Raw genomic sequence first — 27,169 nt, 5'->3', positions numbered from 1 at the left:
CGGGCCCTGTTCAGCAGACCCTCACGTCCGGTCTGAGCCTCACTGCGTGTGAGAAGTGACAGCTCGGTACATGTTCAAGGCTGCATTTTGACTCCTTATGACATTCCCAAAGTCCAGCCGTGTGTGAATTCTTTGATGTGAATTTTGGTTGATCATTTCTGACACAGAGCATGAATCTATTTATTTCCCAAGACTTGCTGCTCCTGGTGTCTAGTTTCGAGGCACCCCCACGCTGCCTTCCCCCCGCATCCAGCATTTGAAACCAAACCCCATCAGCCTCCCTGATGAGGAATTGTTTGCAGCAGGGTAAAAGGCTGTAGAAATGTGAGTACTTCGTAAGGACCAAACGCTTTTGTGCACACAAGAAAATCTCCACCAGCTGCTTGAGAGCATCTGAATGGAGGCACACGGGGAGGGTCTGCACGTAGAGAAGAAAATAAATTGAAGGAAAATAGAAAGGGACAGACCCTAAGTGATGACCTCTGAGGGACTTATGGAGAATCAGGAACCTGGATTTGCACAGTTGCAAAGCTTTTTGCTTTCGGGTTCCCCCCAAAGCACATGGCAGCTCTCTTGGTTTTCTCACTTGGCGGCAGGGGTGAGCATGGTGGGGTCTGTCCTTGCTGGCCCCACTCCACCTGCCCCGTGGCGGGCTCTGCTCAGGAGGGGTGCAGGCCTCGCCATCTGCAGGCCCGGCTGGCTGGCTCATGCCTCTGGTTTTTCCTGCTTTGCCTGGACCCTGAGTGCCCAGGCCTGGCTGCTGCAGGCGTGGGGCCCCCCGGGGCCTGGCTGGCCCCCCGACCAGGCAAGCCGAGCCCGAGGGAAAGAGAGGCAGGGACGCCAGCCTTCGCCCTGCCTGTTTCCAGCCCCCTTCTAACGTGAGAATTGTTGCCACGTGACCTCTTTACTTCCCGTGTCTTTTTCTTGGTGCAAAGGCGTGGCAAACGTTCACAGTTCTTAAGAATATTAGAGACCGTTTGTTCTGTCTCGTTCTTTATCTTGTTCTGTGTGCCCGGGCTGGCGGCGCTCCAGCGAGCGAGCTCTCTCATTCGCCCGTGCCAAGGCCCCGCATCTGCGCTCCGAATGAGCGGCTTAAACCGCTCTCTCTTCTTCAAACACGAGAGGTGGACACACAGAGGTAAGCCGGGGGCTGCCACGGTCCTCCGATTTCTGCCCCGCGGGGGGTTCCTTCTACGTGCTGGCCGTGTGGGGGAAGACACGCTTTGTCCTCCCTCGGCAAGAACACATGACCTGAGCCCAAATCCAGTGCACCTGCCCGTGTGTTCACCTCGCTTCTCCGACCTGACTCGGGCTGTTTGCGCGGCGACCTGCACACCTCCCACCCCGACGGAGAGCTTTCACTCTCTTCCTGCGTTTTATTGCTGGTGACGGTCTCGACACGAAGGCCTCGCGGTGCATTTTATCCCCACTTTCCGATCAAAATGGGAAGGAGCTTCCTAGCGGTTATCCAGTAGACCGTGGCCACGGGGGACGAGGAGGGCGGATGCCCGTCCAGACAACCGCAATTCACATCACGCAGAAGGAACCGTTGTAAAGTGAACAACTCTGCCATTTAGCTCATTCACAACATGGTGCGACCTTCCCCCCCATCTAGGTCAGAGATCTTTCCAGCACCCTAAGAGGAGACTGTCCCCACTAGCACTGTCTCCCGATCTACCCCCCACCCCAGGCCCCAAAACCACCAGGCTGCTTTCTGTCTATGGATCTGCGTTCCTGGACGTTTCACATAAATTGAATCCTGCAACACGGGACCTTTTGTATCCGGCTGCTTTCACTTAGCATCACGTTCTGGAGGCTCATCCATACTGTGTCAGCTGTCGCCGCTCCATCCCTTTTAAAGGCTGGATCGTAATTCCGTGGAATGGAGAGGCCACATTTTGTTCACCATCCTTCTGCTCACGGACATTTGGGTGCTTTCCACCTTTTCGCTATTGAGAACGATGCTGCTGTGAACAACCGTGAGCAGGTTTTTGCGGAAGTCCCTGTTTTCAGCTTCTCGGGTCTGTTCCCAGCAGGGGAGCTGCCAGGTCCTGCCGTGACTCTTAGAGGAGCCCCCCCAATGCGTCCCCAGGCCCCTGCGCATGCCTCTCTCCACGCGTCCCTCGTGTTCTCCTGCTGCGGCTGACCACACGGTGGCTGTGGGCGCATGAGGCGGGCGTGGCAAGTCGCTGTCCCGCGTGCTATGTGTTCTGGGGCAGCCTGAGAAGGGGTGGGACAGTGGGGTGCTCTGTGGGGCAGGGGTCCCCCCGGATACTTCACGGTGTCCTGCTGGTCCTTTTCGTTCCTCATCTGAGAATGTTGTACTCTCAGCCAGAAGGGCTATTGCTTGACCTGACCGCCCGTGGGTGCGGGGGCAGGAATCGAGAAGCGGGTGTTGGATGATGTCGAGCAGACACTGTGTGTTCTCCTGAAAGCCGACTGGCTGGTTTGATGATGTGTCGCTAGGCTCTGACGTCTGTCTTCACAGTGGGCTGTCTCCAGCCAGCAAGTGCTGCTCTCAATTCAAATGCTGGTGTTCGCGGGGGCCCTTGCCTCCCGTCCTCCCTCCCTTGCCGCAGTGCTTGGATCCCAGGACCCTGGCCCGTTGACTGCGAGCAGCAGTTTATAACAATTGCAGTCTTGCTAACAGCAACTCTGCTTCATTAGAGCTTTCCAAGGGTAAACGCCGTTGACGTCTTCTGAGAAGGCTCCCGCCCAGCCCCAAAAATGCAAATTATAAGTTGTAAAGATAATGCGGGGCTCGCACAGCCCGGGGGACGGTTCTTCCCCCAGGATGGCGCCTAGCACTTAGGTAGCCCATAATAGGCAGTTGTACATGTTTTTCCAAAGCAGGCTGCCATAACAGAGGGAGAAAACGGATGATTTTTTATACTCATCTAACTGTTGCTTAACCGAAGGTGAAATCTTTGAGGATATAGTTTATCAGATCTTGTGATCTCATCAACTGATATAAAAGAAAATGAAGAAGATGATCCAGGAACCAGGGTACGGGGTCGCGTGGTAAAAGCCTCCCTTGGATTTACCAAAGAAGGGTTCCCAGGAAAATCATGTGCCTTATATTAATGTCACTTTTGAAGTCCCTGTAACATAGAGAGGACAGGTATTCTAATATGAAATCCTTCTCTTGTGGGCAGAGAAACCGAGGTCCAGTGATGGGCCTTGTCCATTCAGATGGTTGGCCAAGAGGGAGTGGAAGGCTCAGCTGAGGTCACCATGTACAGTGGTATAGGCTGTGCACTGCACAATTCGGGGGGAGGGGGACACCACCAGGGTGAACGGGGTAGCCCCTGACATCACACAGTTTGGCCACCTGGCTGAGCTCCTGTTACCAGCAGCTCCTTGTCCTGCCTTCCAGCCTAGTGTCCTCGATCGAGTGGATACTTCTTTACTCCTCTGAAAACCTGAAGATTTCTTTTTAAATGAATTGTGAAGTTGTTATTTCCCTATTAAAAGAGACATGGAGTTGATTTAATTAAAATTCTCTGTATTTTTACAACTCCCTGTTTCCAATACCATTATAAAGAAGCATAAAATTGCAGCATTTTATAAACTCAGGCAGACCCCAGAGCTCTTGTGTGGGGGCACTGAGTCTTGTTTTTAGGGGCAAGGGGAAGGGCTGCTGGGGCCGGGAGAGCGTGTCCTCTGTGGGAGGAAGGAGCCCTGTGTGCCGTGAGCTGATTGTGAGGCCCGGTGGTGGTTTACACACACCATTGGGGTTAATCCAGGCCACCCCAGGGCAGGCAGGTCTTGTCATCATCCGGGTTGGACTGATGGGGACGGTAGTTCAGCTACCTGGCCCAGCCCGAGCCAGCTGTCTGGCCACCTGCTCCGTTTTTGGAACTTCGAGACCTGCATGCGGACATTGTGTGGTGGCATGAGCAGGCTCCCAGGCTCGTGCCGGAAGCATGGCTGAGGGCTGTCTGGGTGCACGTGTTCGGGTCCTTAAGGGGCAGGCCAGGAGACTGGCATGGGGGCTGCCCAGGGACAGGGGCCGGGCTGCCTGGTGTTACTGTCATTGGATACTAACCACGGCCTCCTTGAGAAGGGAACGTGCTTCTTAAGAAGTGAGCCAGCCCTACCCAAAGCCACCAGTTCCAGGGTGCTGGGTGGGGAGACTGTGCGCGAGGCCCTCCGGGACGGCCCAGGGGGAAGAAGCTCAAGGCAAGTGGGGCTTGGTCTTGGGGCAGGAAGGGTGGTTGGCTTCAGGCCAGTAAAGGGCATGGGAGGGTCATCCCAGGATGAGGAAAGGCCTGGGTCCAGGAGTGACTGGGAGCCACTGGGGGTCCACACTGTAGGAACACGGAGGGGTGAGCCAGACCCTGGTCAGGAGGTGTGCGGCTGCGGGTCCAGTCAACGCTTGGGCTCCCAGGCAGAATATTCGGAAGGAGGCATCTCAACACTTTGGTCTTGGCTGCTATAACAAAATACCATAAACTGGGTGGCTTAGGCCACCAGAAATTTGTTCCGTCATGGTTATGGAGGCCGGAAGTCCAGGATCAAGGTGTCAGCAGGGCCGAGCTCCGTCCGAGGCTCCAGGGGAGGGGCCCTCCTTGTCTCTCCAGATGCGGGTGGTGCCGGCAGCCCCTGGTGCTCCTTGGCCTGGCGCACCGCACTCTGCCTCCATCGATCACCACATGGCCCTGTCCCTGTGGCTCTGTGTCTGGGCCTTGTAAGGTCCCCAGTCACATGGGACCAGGGTCCACCCTCCTGTAGTGTGACCTTGTCTCAGCTAATTATACCTGCAGACCGTTCATTTCCCCGGAAGGGCGCATTCCGAGGTTTTGGGAAGAACATATATCTTAGGGGTACCCGGTACAGCTGCTTTGGGGAGCTAATTTAAAACAAGGCTGTCCACACGTGGTTTCCCGTGTCCTCAGAGCCCATGGGCGAGCGGCACGTGCCCGCTGGTGGGAGCACACGCAGATGCCTTCTGTGCTTTCTCTTCCCACAGCCCAACATCGGCCGCCTGGGCCTGCCCCACGGGCCATCTGGAGAGAAGGTGGCCGTGGTGACCGTGGACGACTGTGACACGGCCGTGGCCGTGCGCTTCGGCAGCCTCGTCGGGAACTACAGCTGCGCTGCCCAGGGCACACAGAGCGGCTCCAAGAAGTGAGCATCTCGGGAGGGGGGAGGCCTAGGCAGCCCCCCCATGACTGCTACTCCCCAACAGGGTCGTCCAGGGCAGGACCCCGATGCAGGGCACCTTGGGCCCAGCACCCTGGCAGCCCCAATCCAGGCTGGAGTCACAGTCCCTCCCATTGTTCGGGGCACCTTCCCTCTGACATGTTAGAACCTTCTAGAATAAGTCCCCTTATCACTTCTGCCGAAGTAACGGCCAGGTGAAGCCCGCATTTGTGACGGCTGGCTTGCGGGCCCCAGAGACTGTGGGGCGGCTGGCCTCAATCCATCGGGCCCAGGTCCCTGCGGGCCAGTAAACCTCCGTCCGTTAGATCCTGGAGGTTTTCTGCAGATCATCCTAACTCCAACCGGACTGACGACGCAGACAGCTGCCACGCCGGTCTCCTGAGCCAAAGCAGACGTTCCCGTTTCTTTCTAACTGTGTTTTGGTGGGGTATTCAGTAAGCTTTGGAAGTCCATGGTTAGACCACCCGATCCGTGCTGAGCATCTGGAGCAGCTATGGTGGGGCTGGGACCGTGCCCATTTTACTGATAAGAAAGATGTCGCCGGAGAGATTAGGCCCCTTGCCCGAGGCCACGCAGCTGCTCATGCGGAACCAGGGGTCTAGTTTGCCGTGAGCTCTTCAAGGTCATCAGAGGTCGGAGGGGGGTAGTGCCACTGGTTGGCATGGGCCTGGGCCTGCTGGGCTGCTCGCTCTGTGTGGGCTGGACTGGCCCAGGCCGTGGGCGGGGACTCTGTCCATCTGGATCTGATGCGGGTTCGAGGGGCCAGGGATGGCCCTAGAAGTAGGACCTGCCTTCTGTGTTCTGACCTGTTGGCCGCCTGCCTCCCTGTTCAGTTATTGACCTTCAAGAGGATGGGTGTGTCTGGTGGCGGAGGCCACCGTGCTGTGACGGCAGCGTCAGGACCCCCGCACCGCCTCTGGCCACCCAGACACAGAGGCCAGAGGGATTGGCTTTGCATCCCCAGGTCCCTGGATCTGACCGGCCCTCTGCTCCTGGGAGGCGTCCCCAACCTGCCCGAAGCCTTCCCGGTGCGCAATCGGCAGTTTGTGGGCTGCATGCGGAACCTGTCTGTGGACGGGAGGAACGTGGACATGGCCAGCTTCATTGCCAACAACGGCACCAGGGCAGGTACGGCGTGGGCGGCCGCGCAGGGGACGGCCACCTCCACAGCCCAGGCAGTCACTTCTGGAGCCGAGCCTGTGTGCCCCTAGCCGTGGGCCTCCAGGAGGGGGGCCCTGGCTCACAGACGTGCCGCTGCTGGGGCCCGGGCGTTTTGCAGCGCGGGGTGCGGGGACGCCACGGGGCTGGGCAGGGCACTCGGGCGTGTCACTAGGGGACCCGGCCAACAGGCAGGACCGGCAGTGCGTCCTGTGCCCCTCCAGGTCTGACGCTCTTACTGCTGCCAGAGGGTCCCGGGCCAGCCTGCCTCCCCTCAGGGCCGCTGCTCCCCAGGCTGTCTTCCCCCCCGCGTGGGCCAGTGTTAGGGAACAGTGACCGGTCCCCCGCGACCGACGCACAGTCCACTCGTGTTTCCCCCCTCTGTGTTCCCAGGCTGTGCTGCTCAGAGGAACTTCTGTGATGGGGCCTGGTGTCAGAATGGGGGCACATGTGTCAGCAGGTGGAACACTTACCTCTGTGAGTGCCCACTCCGGTTCGGCGGGAAGAACTGCGAGCAAGGTGAGGGGCTGGCCCGGGTGTCCGCCCGGCCTCGGGGCCTCGGGGACCTCACTGCTGGGCGTCCGGGCTCACACGGGCCTGCACGTCCAGAGCCGCGGCCTCTGGTGGCGCGTGTCCCCAGGCGTGGGCCCTGGTGGGGCGTAGGAGCACACACAGGACCCGGCTGGGGTGAGAGGCTGGGGGGCACGTGCAGGAAGCTGGGGCGGCAGCCGGGTGGACGCCCGCCCACGCCCAGAGTTCCTGTTATGGAGGCCGCAAGTCCAGAGAAAACAGATGCCAACGTTGGGTTCATAAGAGCAGGAAACAGACAGCCCAGGGCGCATGAGGCCGTCGCCCCCAGAGACAGCCCCCAGCTGGCATGCCCTGTGCTGTTGGCCGCTGCGGCTCGTCTTTAAAGCCTCGTATGAGGACCGTGCCGCCCCGCCCCGCCCCTCTGTGACACACGGGGTCTGGAGACGGTGAGGCCCGTCTGGCACCCAGTTTGTCCAAGTGTAACAGACTGCATAAGGCTCTCGATCCACCCATTGCCACCTCCCTGGTCCCCCCCAAGTATCTCGGAGCCCTCGGCTGGCCAGCAGCCTCCCCATTCCCGTGCACATCACCAGGAATAGAGCGACAGTGGCCTGCGTGCCTGGGGGTCAGAGCCCACCCCAGACACAGATGAGGGCTGGTTAGGCTGCGGGCTTGAGGTGGGGGTGCACACGTGTGTGGTATTCGCTGCGGGCTCACACTGTCCCACAGGCGTGGGGTGGGACAAGTGGGTTGTGCTCACAGGGCCCCCGAGCACCCCACCGCTGAGCCCAAGGATTCTGAGCCACCGCGCTCTGCCTTCCATCCAGCCTGAGAGACCCTTGTCATGCCCTGGCCAGGACTGAGAACCCCACCCTGCCCCCGGCCTCAGCCTCCCCCACCCAGAAGGTGGCAGGTGCCCCAGGGGGTGGGCTTCTGTAGGCCTGTGGCTCCGGGACTCAGGATTAGGTGCTGGACACATGGCAGTCTGAGACCGGCCTTTGAATAGAAATGAAAAATCCCCCCCCTCCCCGGGAGCCTGTCCTGCCCTCCCCGCAACTGAAAAAGGTTCTCCGAGGCACGTCTGATGTCCGGGGCTCTGCATTTCTGTGTCCCCAGTCATGCCTCACCCCCAGCGCTTCAGCGGGGAGAGCCTCGTGTCCTGGAGCGACCTGGACATCACCATCTCCGTGCCCTGGTACCTGGGGCTCATGTTCCGGACCAGGAAGGAGGACGGCGTGCTGATGGAGGCCACGGCAGGCGCGTCCTCCAGGCTCCATCTCCAGGTGAGGGAGTACCACGTGCCCCCGGGGCAGCGGCAGGGCCGGTGTGCACCCCAGGGGTGCAGCCAGAGCTGCACGGAGAGGGCGGGAACCTCGCCTCTTGCCGCCCCCACCCCCTCGCCGCCCGCACCGGCCCAGCAGGGTCCCCAGTGTGAGGAAGAAAGGGAACACGAGCCTGCTTTCCCAGCCGGCCGCACAATCTCGCCATTCATGCCCGGGAAGCGCGCGGCAATCCAGTGTGCAGCTACGATTCCCACGGGGGCGGTCGATTCCAGCGCTTTGTTTCTTCCTTTATCACCGAGATGGACTATGTGCGGGGCTGGCTGGACCCAGTGGCCCGGCTCCTCGGGGGCGAAACTCAGCCAAGGTGTGTTTTAGACCACGGCTGTGGCCCCTGGGCATTTCGGAACTGCAGAGGGCGGCGAGCACCTGCGGGTGGGGACAGGGGGTCCCCGAGGCTGGAGGCAGGCTGTGGCCGCGTGCTTGAGGGGGCCACGCGCACAGGCTGGCGCCCCGAGGTTACGCTCTGCCGGGAGGTTCCTAAGGGTCCTCCTGAACTTGGGATCTCCTTATGCGTGTGCTCTCTTAATCTTTTTGGAGTTTACCGTTTTGTTGATTGAAAACGTCAGATAATCAGTTCCTAAAAACCTTGAAAATGTGATTTTAACATGCTGTGTTCCCGACTTTTTGCTCCACAAATACTTCCACCTTGTGTCTTTCCAGCTCTGTAGAGATTTCATTTGGGGAAACGAGGGGCGTTCCTGCAGGTTGTGAGTCACCCAGCGACCTCAGCGGGCTGGCCGAGGGCAAGGAACTCTTACCCTCGCTGCCAGCCTGGGGTTTTGATGTATGGGAGGGTTCAGGAGACTCTGCCCCCGGGGCACCCAGGGTGCAGGCCTGCCGTCGTCTCCTGTCTCCAGGGGCTGTCTGTCTGCAGTGATGGGGGGGATAGGAGGTTCTTGTGCAAACCCTCCACCTCTGAGCCCCCTTGACCGGGGGGCCACACTTGGGGGTTCTCCCCCCTAGAAAGTCCACCTCGTGACCCTTTTCAGACCCGATCTGCCTCCTGACACGGCAGCGGCCTGTGGGACCCGGGATTAGAAGGAATTCCATAGCCAGGTTGCTTTTTCCTGCCTTTCTTTGGGAGTTTTCTTTAAGTATGTATACGTGTGTACGTGTGTGTGCATACGTGTGTGTGCATGTGAGTGTCTGCACATGTCTGTGCGTGTGAGTGTGATGGAGGACCTGGGTGCATGTGACCCCCTTCGCACGGGTCATTCACGGTCTTCAGCCACACTGAGTGTCCGTCTAGACCAGCCTCCTCTTCCACCTCGGGGCCGGGTCGCCCCTGAGGACCCCAGTGTGCTCCTGGGACGGCCTGCCCAGCTGTGATGGCTCTCCCGGTGGTGGGGGGTTCCTCACGGAGCTGTGTGTTGGTCCTCTCCAAGCCCTGGGCCCAGGGACTGCTCTGCCCAGTGCGGAGTGGACTTAGTTCCGAGGCAGAGCGGGCTGTGCTGGGGTCAGAGGAGGTCAGACGTGAGATGGATCCCACGGAGCATCCACCCCAATCTCTTTTTGCTCAGGGGAAGCCTCGTCCCCTCGTCACCCGGGCTCTGTGGTGTCCACAGGGCCCCCTCCCATCGCCCCTGTGGGCTCTCCGCCTGGAAACACTTGTGAGTGGCACGGACAGTGGGTGGGGACCGAGGCACTGCCCAGCGCCCCCTGTGGGCTCCGTGTCGGAGGTCAGCAGGGGCTGGACCCCGAGGGCTCCCAGTGGACGGACAGGCCCCGGACGCGCCCACAGACCAGTGAGGACCGGGCCCCAGGGGGCTGTGACTAGCCCTGTGCGGGCAGGAAGTCCCCCGCGGAAGCCTCTCCCTCCCCACCTGCCCTGCTCCCCTGCCTCACTGCTCAGCAGCGGCCCCAGCACCGGCCTGTTCAGGTTGGACCGAAGGTGCAGTCTGTGTATCCCGTAATTACAGCAGCATTGTGTTTCTCATATTATCTTGTGATTTCGGAGGTTTACCAGCAGTCCCAGAGGCTAGCTCTGGGCCAACACTTGGCAAGCACAGTTCTGCCTCGGGATGGTATTTTTTCTCTGTGGTGGTTTCACTGTTGGAACAAATTAAATTGGCTGTTTTCGACTCAGGTGATGGATTGGAACTTGCAGGTTGTCATTTGGCAGTGGGGGTCTCTAGGAAAAAAGTACCCTTTCAGGAGGAGCAACAGTGAAAGCCCCAAACTCCTCCCGTATTGTTTGAATAATTACATTATGGGTAGCTAATCCAAAAATTTAGGGGTTTTTTTGCCAGGGACTGTGGCCGGCTCCTCCCCGTGGAAGGCTGGGTGGCAAGACTAGTGGCCTTGAGGGGGGGATCCTCCAGACCCCGGTGGCCACCCCGAAGGCCATTCCAGGGCCTGAAGGCCGGTCAGCTGGGTCCTGCAGGAATGTTCTGGGTTATTTCTATGTGGTATGTCTGAAGGCAGGCCTCCTGTAGGCTCGTGAGCTCTGTGAGGCAGCAGCAGAGGTGTTCCTGGCGTCCGTGGCAGGCCAAACCAGCTACGTAGTCATTCTACAGCCCACACAATTTGGGTAATTGCTCTCAGGCGCCCTCACTCCTGCATTGTTAAGGGGGATCACCTGGCTATTGTTGAATGCCCCTCTTAAATCCGGCAACAGACCGGAGGGGGCGAGCAGTCACTGCACGTGGGCCTGGGATTCATTCTGTCGCCTTTGTCTATAGACAGATGTCATTTTTATTGTTGATCCACCGGTCTTGGGCTTTTGTTGGCAAGGACAGTGAAAGAGCATAGCCAGGGAAATGAAGCAGGTTGACTGAAACTTCCGTGGATGAAAGGAGACACAGCATAAAATGGTGAAGTCACCTTCTTGATTTCACTCTCGATTAAGACTAAAAACCAAAACACATTATTAGTTGCATTATCTTTATAATCAGTTAAAAACATCTTCTATTCTTCCATCATGATTTCTTTTTTGATCCGTGGGGTATTTAGAAGTATGTTTTGGGGCACCTAGGTGGCTCCATCGGTTCAGCATCCGACTCTTGATTTCAGCTCAGGTCATGATCTTGGGGTCTCAAAATCGAGCCCGCATTGGGCTGCACTGGGTGTGGAGCCTGCTTGGGATTCTCTCTCTCCCTCTGCCCCTCCCCCCACCCAGCTTGAGCACACTCTCTTTCAAAAAGAAAAAAAAGATTTTTTTTTAAGATTTTATTTATTTGTTTAACACAGAGAGAGAGAGCACAAGTAGGCAGAGAAGCAGACAGAGGGAGAGGGAGAAGCAGGCTCTCTGCTGAGCAGGGAGCCCGATGTGGGGCTCAATTCCCAGGACCCTGGGATCATGACCTGAGCCAAAGGCAGCCGCTTAATTGACTGAGCCACCCAGGCGCCCTGAAAAAAAAGATTAAAAAAAAAAGATTTTATTTATTTATTTGAGAGAGTACACATGCACACAAGCAGGGGGTGAGGGGCAGAGGGAAAGGGAGGAGAGAATCTCGAGCCGACCGTGCGCTGAGCATGGAGCCCAAAGTGGGGCTCGATCCCATGACCCTGAGATCAAGACCTGAGCCCAAATCCAGAGTCAGACACTTAACTGACTGAGCCACCCAGGTGCCCCTCGGAGTATGTTTCTGAATCAGCAAACAGGTGGCATTTTCTAGTAAATCATTTTGTTGTTGATTCTAGCATAGTTGCAGGTCAGAGAGGCATGCTGTGTGATTTCAGACCTTTGAAATGCATTAGACTTGCTTCACAGCCCAGCATTTCATCTTTTTTGTGAATGTCCCACCTACACTTTGAAAGAATGTGTGTTCTGCAGTTGTGTTCTGTATACATCGAGTGAGTGAAGTTTGCTAATTGGGGTGTTCAGACCTTCAATATCATTACTGATTTTTTTTGTCTCTCTGCTCAGTTACTGAGAGAGATGAGTTTAAAAAGTTTGCAGCCCTCATTGTGGATTTATCTCTTTACCCTTTTAGTTCTGTCAAGGTTTGCTTTGTACATTTTGGGGCTGTGTTATTAGGTGCATACAAGCTTAGAATTGTTTTATCTTCCTGGACAAGCAACTCAGTCATCATTATGAAAATCACTTTTATCTCTAGAATTCTTTGTTTGCCTTCAAGTCTACTTTGTCTCATTAATAGAGCCACACCAGATTTCTTTTGGTTGGTGTTTACATGATATACTTTTTTTCTGGTCTTTTATTTCAACACTTCTGAATCCTTATATTTTAGGTGTGTCTCTTTTAAACAGTGCATTAATAGTTGTTGTTACTGTTTTTCTAAGCTATTCTTTTGCTTGAAACAGTCTTTCAACACGAGTAGCTTAGGTGAGTTGCAGTGCTATATCCCCACCTTCTTACGTGTCTTTAAACTGGGTAGCTTGAATCTTGTCTCCCGAAGTGGAACATTTATCCATAAAAATAAGAGTCTAATGGTCACCTGAATCTGTTTCCTTGAAAGTTCCGTGGTTCCCATTATTGTTATCAAGTCTGTGTCTGATGATTCTATTTTATGGATTCCCTGGGCGGTGGGGCGGGGGATGGTCTGTTTCCATCCACTCTTTCTTGCTTCTCTTGGTTTTCATGCACATTGTCGTATCTCCTCCGGTACTTGGTTATTTTTGATTGAGTGCTGAACATCATATTGAAAATGCAGTGAGAATTTGAAACTAGAATGGTGCTGTCCCTGTCCCTCATGTTTGCTTCCTGCTGGCACCCCCACACACCCTGGCTGGGCTCTGAATTCCAATTTTTATCATCCCAGCCCCAGGAGCCTGGAAAGCGTTGCTCAACTTCCAGGCTCAGCTGTGTCTTCCAGAACCAGCTGTCAACTGTCAGTGGGAGCGAACACCAAGCTCACTTCTGCAGATTTCCATTTTCTTCCTGGCTGTGACTCTGTAACTCTGCCTTGAGTCATTCTGATGCCTTCAGACGGCTGTGCGTTAGTGTTTGTCTTGTGTTTCCAGGTGTTCTCAGGAGGAGGGTTGGTCCAAACTACCCAGTTCCTTCATTAGGGGAAATAAGATCTTAGCATTACTCCTGGCTATGTTTTCTTAAAACATGAATGTCTTAGGCGAGTTACTTTACCAGCGGCTGTTTTTGTTTTTTTTTTTAAATACAAATATATAAACGTAGTGGCCTGAATCCTGTGTCATAAAGTGAAACATATGTCTCCAAAAATAAGAGCTCAGTACTCACCTGAATCTGTGGTTGTTCCCAGTAATTAAGTCCAGTGGGCTTTATCTTACCCGCCCTCTGTCCACATTTGACACTTCTTGCCACAGAAAAAGGCATGTAAGTCCAAAGAGTGATACAGGCAACAATAAGAAATTAAACTTGGCCTCATTTTTAAGTCTATCTTTGGCCCAGTGCCCTGTAGTAGGTCTGTTTTCATGGCTTTGTTATTTAAGTGACTGCAAAGCATTTTCTGTTCTGTTGTCATCACATCAACTGGTAGGTCTGGCTCTCCCTGTCCTCCAGATCCTAAACAACTATGTCCAGTTTGAGGTGTCCCATGGTCCCTCAGATGTGGCATCCATGAGCTTGTCCAGGTCACGTGTGACTGACGGGGAGTGGCACCACCTGTTGATAGAACTGAAGAGCGCCAAGGAGGGCAAAGACATCAAGTACCTGGCGGTCGTGACTTTGGACTATGGGTTGGACCAGGTGAGTTGGCATCCGCACCCTCTTTGGAACAGACACCTTCACTGGGCCCATGGGAGAACGGAGTGACCCCTCCGTGTGCCAGGATCTGCCAGAGCCCTAGAGGATTCCGGGCCCCCCTGAGTTTGGGTCTCACATTCTGCCTTATGCTCTGGTCTCCAGTGTCTGCACCTCAGCCCCCTTCCAGGTGGTCAGCTCCCGGACTCAGAACCGGGCTCTCTCTGTGTGTCCCATCATGGTGCTGTTACTGCCTTCCGCGGTGGTTTCTTGTAGCAAAGCTGTCCTGAGTAACGACTGTCCTCGGTGCCATGCCTCTGGGGTACAAAGATAAACAACGCACGGGTCATTTCCCTCAGTATGGGTGGTGCGTGAAGGTGGGCAAGAGATGAGCCCTGGGTAGCAGAGGAGGCCGAGGGACACCAGACAGGTGCCCCCGTCCTGGATGGGCAAGTGGCATTCCAGGCAGGGCTCACTGAGAGCATGCTTGGTGAGCCACACTGGATTTCCACGGTTTGCAGACACTAACAAGAGGCCTTTTTTTCTGGGATACTTCAGGGGCTCCTCGTGATTTTTGTGCCCCTGGAGTCTAGGCTCATCTCCCACTTGGTTCTGAGAATAAATAGCTGTCATGTTCAGAGTTCAGCCTTCCAGGGCCTGAGGGTCCAGCAGGGACTTCCTTAGATTCCTGCCACGGTGGACGTATTTTAGATTTGCTGCCATCTCCCTAGTTCACCAGGGTTGTCTTGGAGTGGCTCATTCGTGACGCCCATTACAGAGGTGGTAGCATTGCCCATGTCCCCCCAGTTTGCCCTCTTGGCTGTGCTGGGATGTGGACAGGTGTCCTGCGACCTGGTTCCCACTCCTGCCCGTCACACACAGACAGCCTGGCTCACCCCCCTGTTCGGAGGCCCAGTGCCCTCGGGCTGTGGGGAGTTTGCCAAAGTGACCGTGTTTTAGCCTTCGAGCATCTTCTTCCCAGAAGATATTTCCAGCGTGGTGGATGTAGCCCCCCTCTCTTTGCATAGGACACGGTGCAGATCGGGAACCAGCTCCCGGGGTTGAAGATGAGAAGCATCGTTGTGGGCGGCGTGTCGGAAGATAAGGTCACGGTGCGCCGCGGTTTCCGGGGCTGCATGCAGGTACGGCCGAGCCGTGGGGGCCGCCCGCAGCGCCCTTGGTCAGCCTGCTGGTTTTCAGTAAATGAATAATTTGTCTCACAGCCAACCCCGCCTTAGCAGATCCTGCTTCCAGCTTAGACCCGTGCTCCCCACGGTCCCCCTCCAGACGCCCCCCTGCATCCCCATCACCGCGCCACGGTCCGTCAGCTGCAGCTCTGCCTTCATGTCCTGTCTGGAATGTGGCCCCTCCCCCCCACGCTCACCTGAACGGGTGCCACCGTCGTCCCCTCCCCCCACGCTCACCTGAACGGGTGCCACCGTCGTCCCCTCCCCCCACGCTCACCTGAACGCATGCCACCGTTGTCCCCTCGCCCCCACGCTCACCTGAACGGGTGCCACCTTCATCCCCTCCCCCCGCCACTCACCTGAATGCATGCCACCGTCCTCCCCTCCCCCCCACACTTATCTGAACGCATGCCACCGTCGTCCCCTTGCCCCCACGCTCACCTGAACGGGTGCCACCATCATCCCCTCCCCCCCCACACTCACCTGAACGAGTGCCACCGTCGTCCCCTGGAGCAGGTGTTCTAACGGCAGCCAGAGTGAGCTGTTTATCAAGTAGCTCCACTCGTGTCCCCCTGGCCTCCCGCGGCAGAGAAATAAACTCCCTACGTGCCTTCCCCTTCACCGCCCCCACCCTCCCCAGTGACCGCCTTCCACCTGTCCGCCATCCTCCAATGTGGAACTTGCTGTGGGCGGCCCCACGTGGTCCCCATTCTCTGCCAGGATGCCCCCTTCTCCCAAGAGGCGCCTCGCCTCCCTTCATCGGTGGCCACGACCTTCCGCCACCCTCATTTACTTTTTCTTCATGACACCAAGCATGGAATTATGGGAACGTGGACTCACGTGGTCTTTGGTTCCGGGCAGCTGGTCTGCGTGCCTGGAGCACATGCCTGAAGGCAGCAGAAGTGACCCTGCCCTTCCCCATGCCAGTCCCAGCTCTGCACATAAATGAGACGTTGTTGCTTTTGGGGGACCAGAGAGAATTTGGGGCTCTCTTAACCCCCGGCTACCTTTTGAGATTCCTCCAACCCCAAGACGCTGGACTGAATCCGGCTGCCCCCTTTTTAACTCAGGGAGTGAGAATGGGGGAGACGTCCACCAACATCGCCACGCTGAACATGAATGACGCCCTCAAGGTCAGGGTGAAGGACGGCTGTGACGTGCAGGACCCGTGCACCTCCAGCCCCTGCCCTCAGCACAGCCGCTGCCACGATGCCTGGGACGGCTACTCCTGCATCTGTGACAAAGGTGGGAGCCCCACGCCCGCACCCCCTTGTCCTGAAGCCCGTCAGCAGAGGGCAGTGCTTTGGTGTTGCGAATACATCGGGAAGGCAAAGCTGGAGCACCCCCATCAGTGCTGAGGGTCTGCGGACGCCTGAGCCTTGTTTTGTAACCAAGGAGAGGGGCCCTCTCTTCTCTAAGTTCGTTCCCACGTCTGGTCCTCACTTGGGACACAGGGGGACACTTTAGGCTTTATCCTCAGGGCACACGATGAGCTGAGGGAGAGAATTCGTGAAAAATCCACGCTTTCAAAGATTATACTTCCAGTAGTCGCCTCTGGATTTTGAGGTGCTACCATCCTGCGTGGCTGGTACCCGTCCACCGTGTGACCTGGGGTGGCCGGGACTCCCTCCCCCACGCCTCCTGCCCTCCCCAGTGGAGGGGGACCCGGGAGGCCCTCGTGTCTGCATGTCCAGGTCCGACCCACCAAACACTGGTGTGTCCCGTGACTCCGAGCATCTCCACCCCGTCCCTCCATGGTGGCGGAGCACGGGAAGTGGAGTCTGGGGATGACACAGATGGCCCGAGACGTCTTAACCTGGAGGCTCTGGCTCTGGCTCTGGAGGGGGGACGTGGAGTGCCGCAGGCAGGTTCTGGGGTGGCGATAATGCTGGCCTGTCCCCACAGGGTACTTCGGAAGGCAGTGTGTGGACGTGTGCCATCTGAACCCCTGCGAGCACGTCTCGGCGTGTGTGCACAAGCCCGGGTCCCCGCGGGGCTACGCGTGTGAGTGTGGGTCCAGCCACTATGGCCAGTACTGCGAGAACAAGTAAGAGCACCCCCCTTGCGGAGTTCGGCCGCCACGTCTCCCCTGACGTCTCTTCTCCTCTTGGTCATTTCACGCAAAGACATAGAACTGTGGCTAACACGGGCATAGATTTTTTTCAAATTTGTCATGAAATGAATAAGAATCTCACCGAGCATCTCAAACTAACCCCGTCGGAGCATGTTTCCACTCCAGAAACCCACGACGTTGCGTCTGCGTCTGCACGAAGCAGGCGGCCGCTGAGGTGCAGGGACCTGCCCTGCGAGCCGGGAACGGAGCGTGGCTTGTGGAGGCCGAGGCGGCCCCGCAGAAACACGGCAGGCTGGAGGCCGGGTCTCGGGGCCCCGGCTGCCGCGTGGAGCGCGGGAGGAACAGGCGGAAGCCGGAGGCGGGCGTGTCCAGGGGCTGGCCCTGCAGGCACAGAGGGCTGAGGAGGCCGTAGGGAGAAGGGGTGCACCAGAGCTCTGGGGTCCCCCCCACTGTAAATGCAGATCTGTGAACATCTGACTGGAGCCCCCGGCTCAGCCGGTTTGCTGTGGTTATTTTTATGCCCGTGCTGCGTACACCGTCAGTACATAATAATTGCTTGCCCGGTGAGCAAGTGAGTACGAGAGGTTGACTGCCGGCCGGGTGGGTGGATGGATGGAATGGCATTAGCTGAGACAGTAAGCACAGGATGGCACTTCATTTTAAGGTGCCTGAAGGATTTGGTTGGGGGCATGCATCCCACAGGTAGGTGGTCTGCAGGTGACACTCAGGTGAGTGACCAGGTTGAGAGTGGATGAGGGGTGACAGTGACAGGCAGTGGCCAGAGCCTGGGAGGGGCGAGCCTGACCTCAGGACCTCTGATGTCCCACATCTCGGGACGTGCTGGGCTCTCGAGAGCAGGACTGGGCCCCTGTCCTGATCCTGAGCCCCCGGGCCCAGCCCCTGGCTGCACGGAGATGATCGTGTGTGGAAAGGTAGCTCTGGGCATCTGGGGGGATGTGGACAGTGTTTGCCTCAGGGCACCCAGGAAAGCATGGATGCCCCAGAACCCCGTGTTCAGGAACCGCCCACCGGGGACCTTGTGTTGACAGACCCCCTGGGTCCTGCAGGAAGGTGACCCAGGGCAGCCGGGCTCCGTGGGCTCCGTTGGGGCTGCGGTTGGCCCGGCAGTGGGCTCACCTGTCCCTGAGCTCCCCCGTGAGCCGGGCACTGTCATGTGGGCGCTCGGACAGAGTGAGCACAGATCAGTGCCATCCCCACTGGAGGGGGCGCGGCGAGGTCACGCTACTAGAAAGCCCAGGTTGGGGTACTCACCTGTGTCTTCCAGGTAGAAGGAAAATGTGAGCAAATAAATCATTTTAGAAGTAAGTTTAGTGGTAAAAGCCTTCCAGACAAGGGGCCCCTGGAGTCTGGGATCCTAAGGGTGAGTGAGGTTGGGTGAGTGAGGCTGGGAACCAGCAAGGGGGAAACTGAGGCCACTCCAGGGGGAGGGAGGGGCCCAGAAGCAGGCCAGGTGAGGCTCCTGGCCTCCAACATCTTCCTCTGGCCCTGAGGACAGTGACGCACACCTTCCCTCTGCTGTCCTGTTTCCCCAACAGGGTTGACCTTCCGTGCCCCAAAGGCTGGTGGGGGAACCCCGTGTGCGGACCTTGCCACTGTGCCGTCAGCAAAGGCTTTGATCCCGACTGTAACAAGACCAACGGGCAGTGTCAGTGCAAGGTGAGCCTGGCTCGCGGGCAGACGCCGGCCGCGTCCCCACCCCCTCAGGTGGCCGCCCCGAGAGATGGCCCGTGCTCGCCCACGTGCGCACACACATCCACGTGCACACAGGCATGCACACACACGCAGGTCCTGAGCCCAGAGAACTGGCTGCTTACCGAGGCACTGAGTACTCCGGACCGGTCTTCATGTGGACACTGGTTTGGGCCCTGAGAGCTGGGTCCTCAGCCCCACACCCAGCTGGTAACAGGAAATGGCAATTTCTGTGAGGTTAGCTCATCCTCAGCACCAACCACTGTCCTACCTTCCGTTTTCCTGGGCTTTTGTCAAACTGGCTCTCGATGATGGCTGAACTTTCTTCACCCACACCCCACCCGGGGCGTCTGTGGTTCTGTGTGGCACGGAGTCACCTCCTCCCCGCGTCAGACCGGCCGCCGTGCTCCCGGGCCAGGCCACGGGAAACCGTCCCCCGCGGCATCCTGGGAAAGGCCACGGACCTTCAAAATCGTGTCTGCACGGCTGTTGAGCTGTCGGTTCTTTGAAACCCAGAAGACGGATCTGTCTGGCTGGATGAGGGGCACGTGCTGTGAGGCATGGGCTTGCTGGCCCCGGAATGGAGATCGCCGTCACGGGCACCCTCTGCACTCCCGGCGGGTTAATACCAGGGACGTCCCACGTGTGCCCAGCACTTCCAGAAACAGAACGTTGTTTGCTGAAATGCTTAAATGAAAAACTGCCCCGGCCGCAGCAGATCAGGACTGGGCAAACCACGGAGCCACACGGTGGTCGGCGCATCCGTGGGTGGTGGAGGGGATTTGGGGAAAATGTGCCTCCAGTTTTTTCTCATCAGAAATTACACAAAATGCAGATGCGTGCCTAAAAGGTGACAGTGACACCATCTGCCCTCCCAGGGGGACCGCTAACATGTTAGTGCCCACGTGCTCCAACACACGCGGTTGGGTCCCCCTGTGGGGACAGTTCCGTGTTCCTGCCTGACACGGGGGCTGGACACTGGCCTTGGCTCTGCCCAAGTCACAGCCCATCCCACTCTTCAGCAGGGGACGCTTGAGTCACCGGCAAGGGCGGTGTGGCCAGAGATGGGCACAAACCCAGGACTTGACAGTCTGAAGCCCATGCTCTTGACCATCACCCTGACCTGCCCAGTGGTGGACCTTCAGGTGCCTTCTAACTTCTGACAGTGAAAAAACACAGCAAGGGCCATCCTTGTATATAAGTCTCCATTTGGATCCAGTACTTTTGAGGACAGATTTGCGGGTGGCCCCCGACAAGTATTAGCTAAGAAGTCAGAGGGGTGCTTTCCCAGAGAGTGCACCTGCCCCGTCCGGCACGGTGGGCGCCCGGGGAGCCGCCCGTGGGGGAATGTGGGTGGAGGGCGGCAGGGAGAGGCCCAGGAGCCCAGCCTTGACGCAGCCGGGAGGCATCCCGCGGGAGGAGAGCCTCTGCCGGCGCCTGGAGTCCCACGCGCGGCTTCTCGCTTCTGCAGGAGAATTACTACAGGCCCCCGGATCAGGACGCGTGCCTGCCGTGTGACTGCTTCCCGCACGGCTCCCACAGCCGGGCCTGTGACATGGACACTGGGCAGTGTGTCTGCAAGTCCGGCGTCATCGGTCGTCAGTGCAACCGCTGTGACAACCCTTTCGCTGAGGTCACCGCGCTCGGCTGTGAAGGTCTGCGCTGCCCCTCGATCCCTTGGGCCGTGTTGCAGGGACACACTGCCGGGCTCCTGCATGCGTGCCCGTGTCTGCGTGTGCACCACGCACTCCTGGGGTTGGGGAGCATTCGGCAGCCTCGTGGTCTGACAGTGTGCACTTGGCCTTCTGTTGGCGTGGCCCTCCTGGAGGGCACGGGTCAGAGCCTGGGTCACCCCCTCCCCAGTTCTAACACTGATGAGGGGAGGATGCAGGGGTCTGGTTCCTGGTGGGGGCGGAGGACGCGGAGAGCCCTGCACCTTTGTGGGCATGGCCGTGCCGGGCTGAGCAGCCTTCCTTCCCCCCCGTGACCCCAGTGATCTACAACGGATGTCCCAGAGCATTTGAGGCTGGCATCTGGTGGCCGCAGACCAAGTTCGGGCAGCCGGCGGCGGTGCCGTGCCCCAGGGGATCCGTGGGTAAGTACCGTGGCCTGTGGCATCCATCCTAGGCAGGAACTCAGTCGAGGCACACGGCTTGCAGGAACTCACGGGATGTTCTACGTGGACAACATTTCTTTAGCCAAAGTGTTGGGGGAAAATAAAACCTTGTTCCTTAATAATAAATGACAAAACATGGAAAGGCTATGATGCAAACATTAAAACACGCCTAGTGGCCAGGACGTGGACAGGCTGCTTCGCTGCTCCCAGTGCCAGGTTCTCTTTGTAAAATGGGGGTGGTAGCTGTGTCCGGAGACCCAGGGCGACACCCCACCAAAGCACACGACTGCGAGTCGGATTCGTGGCAGATGGGCAGGGCCCATGGTCGTTGTGGGTATTCGGCAAGCGATGGAGCTGGTTTCTCTTTTCGTGGACTTGCTCACGTGTCTGCTCACGGTGGCCAGGTGGCTCAGGCAGCTTCAGACGTGGCCCCAGGCGTGTAGGGAGAGAGCTTGTGGCCGTGGCACCTGCCTGGCCCTGGGCTGGCCGAGGGGTGCACATTACGCCTGGGGTTCACACCTCTGCCAGACACACGGGGTTCAGGTACATACAGGTCAACGAGCATAATTAACAGTTGGGATTCCAGGTTTTCCTCCGTGTTCCCCGTTCCCTAGGAAACGCAGTCCGACACTGCAGCGGCGAGAAGGGCTGGCTGCCCGCGGAGCTCTTCAACTGCACCACCATCTCCTTCCTGGAGCTCAAAGCCATGGTAGGCCCTCGCCTTAGGGAGCCGCGTGTGCGCGCGTGGGCGGGCTCAGGGACAGGGTCGGGGATGGGCGTGGGGGCGGGGGGCCCCCGGATCCCGCTGGCCAGGGGCTGGACCGTCGCTGGACCCCACATCTGTTCTGGGCGCCCGCGGCGGAGCGCAGCCGCTCTTCCCGTCAGGACCAGCCCTGCGTCCGGATCTGGAAACGCGGGGGTCCCCATATTCTGGCCCGCCGCCTCTGACCTCACCCTTGTCACTGCCTCTTCCCTTGGTGTCTCTTTCCAGCGCTTTCTGGCCTGACAGTCCCTCCCTTTTGGTGCCAGAGTTAACAGCCAGCGCTCCTGTTTGGTTTGGGGGTTTTCAAGTTCTTGCCTGAAAAGGGAGTTTCTACCAGAGAGTCACAGATTTCTGAATCACAGGAAGGAGCAAAGCAGCTGCGGTAGGTGTGCAAACGTCTCGTGTGCTCCCCCTTCCCAGAACGAGAAGCTGAGCCGGAACGAGACGCGGATGGACGGCGACCGGTCCCTGCGGCTGGCCAAGGCGCTGCGGAATGCCACGCAGCACGCGGGCCAGCTCTTCGGCAACGATGTGCGCACGGCCTACCAGCTGCTGGCCCGCGTGCTGCGGCATGAGAGCCGCCAACAGGGCTTCGAGCTGGCGGCCACGCGGGACGCCGACTTCCACCAGGTGCGGGTGTGCGGCGGGTCGCCCTCGGGGGCCCCACAGGCTGAGGCCGAGCTGCGGGCCCCGCGGTCCTGTGGGGGCTTGAGGGTGGCCGGGGCCCGCGCTCAGCTGAGCGAGATCGCTGCTCCCCGTGTCCTCAGGGCAAAAGGTCCCACTCTGCCCCTGAGCTGGGCCAGCGCGGTGACCGGTGAGACTGAGTGCCAGTGTTCGGGGAGGGCACGTGCGGGTCACGGTCTTGGTGGGGACTGTCACCGTCATTGACAACTGACCCTTAGTACCGGCCTGTGGTCTGCGTGGCTTATGTGAATTAGCCACTCACCCCCCACACGTCCTGTGATGGTGTGTGGTTACCGCCCCATTTTACAGGTAAGGAAACTTTGTAAGAGGGGTCCTCCTCTCTCGGGTAAGAGAGCCCGGGGCACGTAGCTTGTAAGGGGGCTCCAGAGTCTCTGCTCCCACCTCGGGGTCCTGCTTTCAGAGACCATGATGTCTCCTGCGAAGACCATCCTGTTTTGTGCTTAAGTAATTGGCCCCTAAGAAATGTCTGTTTAGAATTGTTGGTCAGGAGACGCTCGTTCATCCTGACGTTTGTAAACTGCTGGGCAGTGAGCATTGTCAGCCCCTGATTCCTCTGGACTCCCCTGCAGGCCTCCCCATCCACGCAGACCCCTGGGAGAATTCTCCATCCACACAGAGCCCATAGGGAGCTTCCTGATCCATGCAGACCCCCAGGGAACCTTTCCATCCACACCCCCCCCAGGACCTCATCCACACAGAGACCCCCCCCCCAGGACCTCCCCATCCATGCAGAGACCCCAGGGAACCTTCCCATCCACACACCCCCAGGACCTCATCCACACAGAGACCCCCCCCAGGACCTCCCCATCCATGCAGAGACCCCAGGGAACCTTCCCATCCACACACCCCCCCAGGACCTCCCCATCCATGCAGAGACCCCAGGGAACCTCCCCATCCACACAGAGACCCCCAGGGAACCTCTCCATCCACACAGACCCCCAGGGAACCTCTCCATCCACACAGAGACCCCTAGGGCACCTCCCCATCCACACAGAGACCCCCAGGGAACCTCCCCATCCACACAGAGACTCCCAGGAAACCCCTCCATCCACACAGACCCCCAGAAAACCCCTCCATCCACACAGACCCCCAGGAAACCCCTCCATCCACACAGACCCCCAGGAAACCCCTCCATCCACACAGACCCCCAGGGAACCTCTCCATCCACACCGAGGCAGAGTCCCCTTGATTGCATTTCCATCCAGGCTTGAGTTTGGGCCGATGGAGTTTGTTGCCATTTTGGATTCTTTGCAAACAGACGTTCCCGTCCTGGTTTCCATGTTGGAGCCCCTGCCAGTAGCCCGGTTCCCATACACTCTGAGACGTGTGGGTTGGGGGGTCAGGCATGTCACCACAGGGTAGCCCGCAGTGTGTCCTTGGGCTGAGTCCCTACCTGCTCAGCAGGGGGGCGGCAGTGGGGTTGGGGTTCTGATGTAACCAAGGGCCCTCCACGTGCCTTCTGCCCTTTGCGTCTCGAGTGTACGTGGGGACGCCCCAGCAGAGCCCCTCCCTGACGCGTGCCTGCCACCAAGGACCTGGCCCCCTGTCTGACCCTGCCCAGCCATGTCTCGGGGCACTAGAGGCTCTCCAGAGCCGGGTGCGCCCCCTGCCGCGTTGGCTCAGCCTCCTCGGGCCGGCCTCACTCACCCGCTGAGCGCCGTCTGTCTGTCCGTCTGTCTGAGCAGGACATCGTCCGCACGGGCAGTGCGCTCCTGGCCCCGGACACGCAGGCCACGTGGGAGCAGATCCAGCGGAGCGAGGGGGGTGCGGTGCAGCTGCTGAGGGGCTTCGAGGCCTACTTCAGCAACGTGGTGCGCAACGTGCAGAGGACCTACCTGAGGCCCTTCGTCATCGTCACGGCCAACATGAGTAAGGGCCGCGGGCCGGCTGGCTGGGGGGCCGGACCCCCGGGGCCTGTCTGGGGGGTGGCCCCTGCTGGGCCGTCTTTAGGAGAGGGTCACCAGCTCTGGCCTCTGGTTCCTTGTCTGCAAATAGGGAGACAGGACCCTCCTTGTCCAACCTTTCAGAGCTGAACCAAGGAAACCCACACATCACTCCCAGGCCCAGAGAATCGGGGGCAGATCAGAGGAAGAGCTGCTGGCTCACCCTCGGAGGTCTGCAGGCCTCTCAGGCCATGGCTGTGAGACTGTCCAGGGGAGCAGGCCCGGGGTCTGGCTGCAGGTCCAGCCCTCCAGGCTCACTGGAAGAGGCGCAGACCCCAGGGAAGGACAAGGGACCTGGGCGGCAGGGGGACCCTGAGTCAGGGGCTGAAGATCAAACAGAGCAGATACCTTGTGAACCAAGTCACCCCCAGTGCCCAGGAGGTGCCACCCTGAGGTCCAGGGGTTTAAAGGATCAGGTTCCTTCAAGGGGAGAAAGCCCCAGATGGTAGAACCAGCCCCTACCCCACCCATCCAGACAGAGCCGGCCAAGTACCTGGCTCGGGGTGGGCCCCTCCTACAGGTGAGGGCCCTCGCTTTCTCCTCTTGCAAATGTTTATTAGGCACCCGGGTGGGGGATGCTCAGGCAGCACTGGGTGATTGCTTCATGCATGCCCATCACCAGAGGGGCCCGAGCCATAACCTAGAAGTGGCGGCCCTCACGTGATCCCTGCAGCCTCCCATGCAGGCCAGAGATGTTCGGGCAGTCTGCGCCTGGGCCCTTCTGGAGCCCCTGACTGGGCCTGCCCTGTGCCAGGGTGGAGGTGGGCTCAGGGCCCCGTCATCACTGGGGACAGGAAAGAAGGATGAGCGTGCTGGGCGTTCCTGCTCCTGTCCTGGAGGAGGGCCTGTGGAGCTGGCCTCAGGGCTGGACAGGACTCGGACATGGTGCAGCGTGCACCCCAGGCCCTTCTGGAGCATTCAGGCGGTTCCAGGTGTCCTGCTGGCCTCTGCCCACAGCCTCTCTGGTGTTGTCCCTGAAGCTCTGTGACCGGGAGCATCCGTCCTGCCCCGGGCGCCCCGTCTGTCCTCCCGTGTCCTGTCCCTGGCTCCAGGGCTCTCACCCATCCCCGACCACCCAGCAGCTTGGGGTGGGAGCCTGGCCCTTGCCCATATAGGCAGCCTGTGGGCACCCTTCCTAGTGGGGGGGGGGTTGAACCAGTCAGCTCAGTGGGAGGACTTTGGGGGGTGACCCTGGGGCATGCAGGGGTGACTGTTGGCCTCTCCGTCACCAGGCCCCTCAGAGCAGTGGCGGTCAGCGCCAACAGAGGTGGGTGCCCGAAGCCTCCGAGAACCAGCAGGAGTCAGGAGCCCCTTGGGTCAGTCCGAGTGTCTGCTCGGGCTCTGCTCTGCCGGACAGGGAGTGGGTTACTGCTTGTCTGGCCTTCTCTCTCTCATACCCCGGCCGGACCGTCCCCAATGCCGCCGTGATGTCTCACTTCACGCTCAGCGCTTGCGCCGTGTGACTCTCGGCGGGTCCCGGGAGTGCGGCAAAGTAGAAGTCGGTTCCGTTAGGAAGGGTGTCGTCGGTCAGGGCGGTGGCTGTGGTCGGTTTGGACACGGTGGTGCCGATGGAGGAGGCTCTCGGTGGGAGGAGCTGGGGGATGGATGACAAGGGGGACCTGTCCCCACAGTTCTGGCCGTCGACATCTTCGACACGTTCAACTTCACGGGAGCCAGGGTGCCGCGATTCGAGGACATTCGCGACGAGTTCCCCAAGGAGTTGGAGTCCTCGGTGTTCTTCTCGGCTGACTTCTTCAAACCACCCGAGCGCAAAGGTGAAGCCCCATAACGGCACGGCTGCCCTTGGGAGCCCCACCGGTCAGGGGGGCGGGGGGCCCTCCGAGGGTCCTGTAAGAAGAAACAACACAGTTCTTAGTAGCAGAGCGTGTTGTGTGGGTGCACGTCGCATGCGTGCCCTGAAAACGGGGCCAGCCACGGGGCGTTAGCTGACGTCAGACCCCACCGCTGTGCTGGGGCATTTCTTGCGGGAACTTGGCTGACTCGTGGCATGACGAACGAGAGAGCGCTTAAATCACATGTGCGCTAGTCTCCCCACTGGGCGGGGGGAGGCTGTCTCTGTGTGTGGGTAAAGTTTGAGAATCCACCCCCAACCCCGAAAACAAGCTGGTTCTTCAGTCCTGGGTTAGCATTATATTACCAAATGGCTTAAACATTTGGAATTTTCTTTTTTTTTAAGATTTTATTTATTTATTTGAGAAAGAGAGAGAGCAAGAGAGAGAGCACGAGGAGGGGGGAGAGGGAGAAGCAGACTCCCCGCTGAGCAGGGAGCCCGATGCGGGGCTCGATCCCAGGACCCTAGGATCATGACCTGAGCTGAAGGCAGACGCTTAACGACTGAGCCACCCAGGCGCCCCTGTAATTTCTTAAAGTATATTTTTCACAGATCCACTCCAGCTACTGAAAACATCTCAAGATAATGGGGACTTGAAAACGTAAAATTCTATAATGGACAATTTAAAATTTGAAACGCTTTTAGTAAGTTAGTTTTGTCAGCCATGTGGCATTATTATTCAGAACCTTTTAAAGAGGATTTTACTCCGATGTGGGATCCACTGGGACCCCGTCTTTCAAACTGTGATTTGGGGCCGATCTGGGTTTCCAGCACATTCAGCCGTGTTCACAGCTGCTGTCAGCAATGATGTATGTGCGGCCCTGCAAACGTTGCCTCTTATCCTGACATTGTCCGTGCTTCTGCTTCTGAACTGACCCCTGGGTCCTCTGTCTCTGAGCCCGAGGCACCAGGAGTGGACACACTGGAGTCTCGTTTGCTTTAGAAGATCCCATGAGAGAAGCTTCTGGTGCTTCCCTCGGCCCTGTACATGGTGCTTCATTCAA

At 58.5% G+C, this 27,169-nt stretch overlaps 1 protein-coding gene across 3 annotated transcripts in view; it reads left to right on the top strand.

Annotated features, from left to right (window-relative positions):
• CELSR1 (cadherin EGF LAG seven-pass G-type receptor 1) overlaps window positions 1-27,169 on the top strand; it is a 140,629-nt gene that overhangs the window by 91,466 nt on the left and 21,994 nt on the right. For all 3 annotated transcript variants that reach the window (XM_078076755.1, XM_036072825.2, XM_078076756.1), the window contains exons 6-20: window positions 4,973-5,130; window positions 6,131-6,294; window positions 6,718-6,843; window positions 7,972-8,138; window positions 13,636-13,821; window positions 14,844-14,957; window positions 16,073-16,247; window positions 16,908-17,049; window positions 18,633-18,753; window positions 20,258-20,441; window positions 20,780-20,881; window positions 21,517-21,611; window positions 22,086-22,295; window positions 24,056-24,239; window positions 25,945-26,088. In XM_078076755.1, the coding sequence (XP_077932881.1) occupies window positions 4,973-5,130; window positions 6,131-6,294; window positions 6,718-6,843; window positions 7,972-8,138; window positions 13,636-13,821; window positions 14,844-14,957; window positions 16,073-16,247; window positions 16,908-17,049; window positions 18,633-18,753; window positions 20,258-20,441; window positions 20,780-20,881; window positions 21,517-21,611; window positions 22,086-22,295; window positions 24,056-24,239; window positions 25,945-26,088 (2,272 nt within the window). The remainder of the gene's footprint in view (window positions 1-4,972; window positions 5,131-6,130; window positions 6,295-6,717; window positions 6,844-7,971; window positions 8,139-13,635; window positions 13,822-14,843; window positions 14,958-16,072; window positions 16,248-16,907; window positions 17,050-18,632; window positions 18,754-20,257; window positions 20,442-20,779; window positions 20,882-21,516; window positions 21,612-22,085; window positions 22,296-24,055; window positions 24,240-25,944; window positions 26,089-27,169) is intronic.

The sequence above is a fragment of the Halichoerus grypus genome, chromosome 6 (genome assembly GCF_964656455.1).
Source record: "Halichoerus grypus chromosome 6, mHalGry1.hap1.1, whole genome shotgun sequence".
Lineage (NCBI taxonomy): Eukaryota > Metazoa > Chordata > Mammalia > Carnivora > Phocidae > Halichoerus > Halichoerus grypus.
Note: the sequence above shows the minus strand (reverse complement) of the source record. Positions and strands in the feature narration are given on the sequence as shown.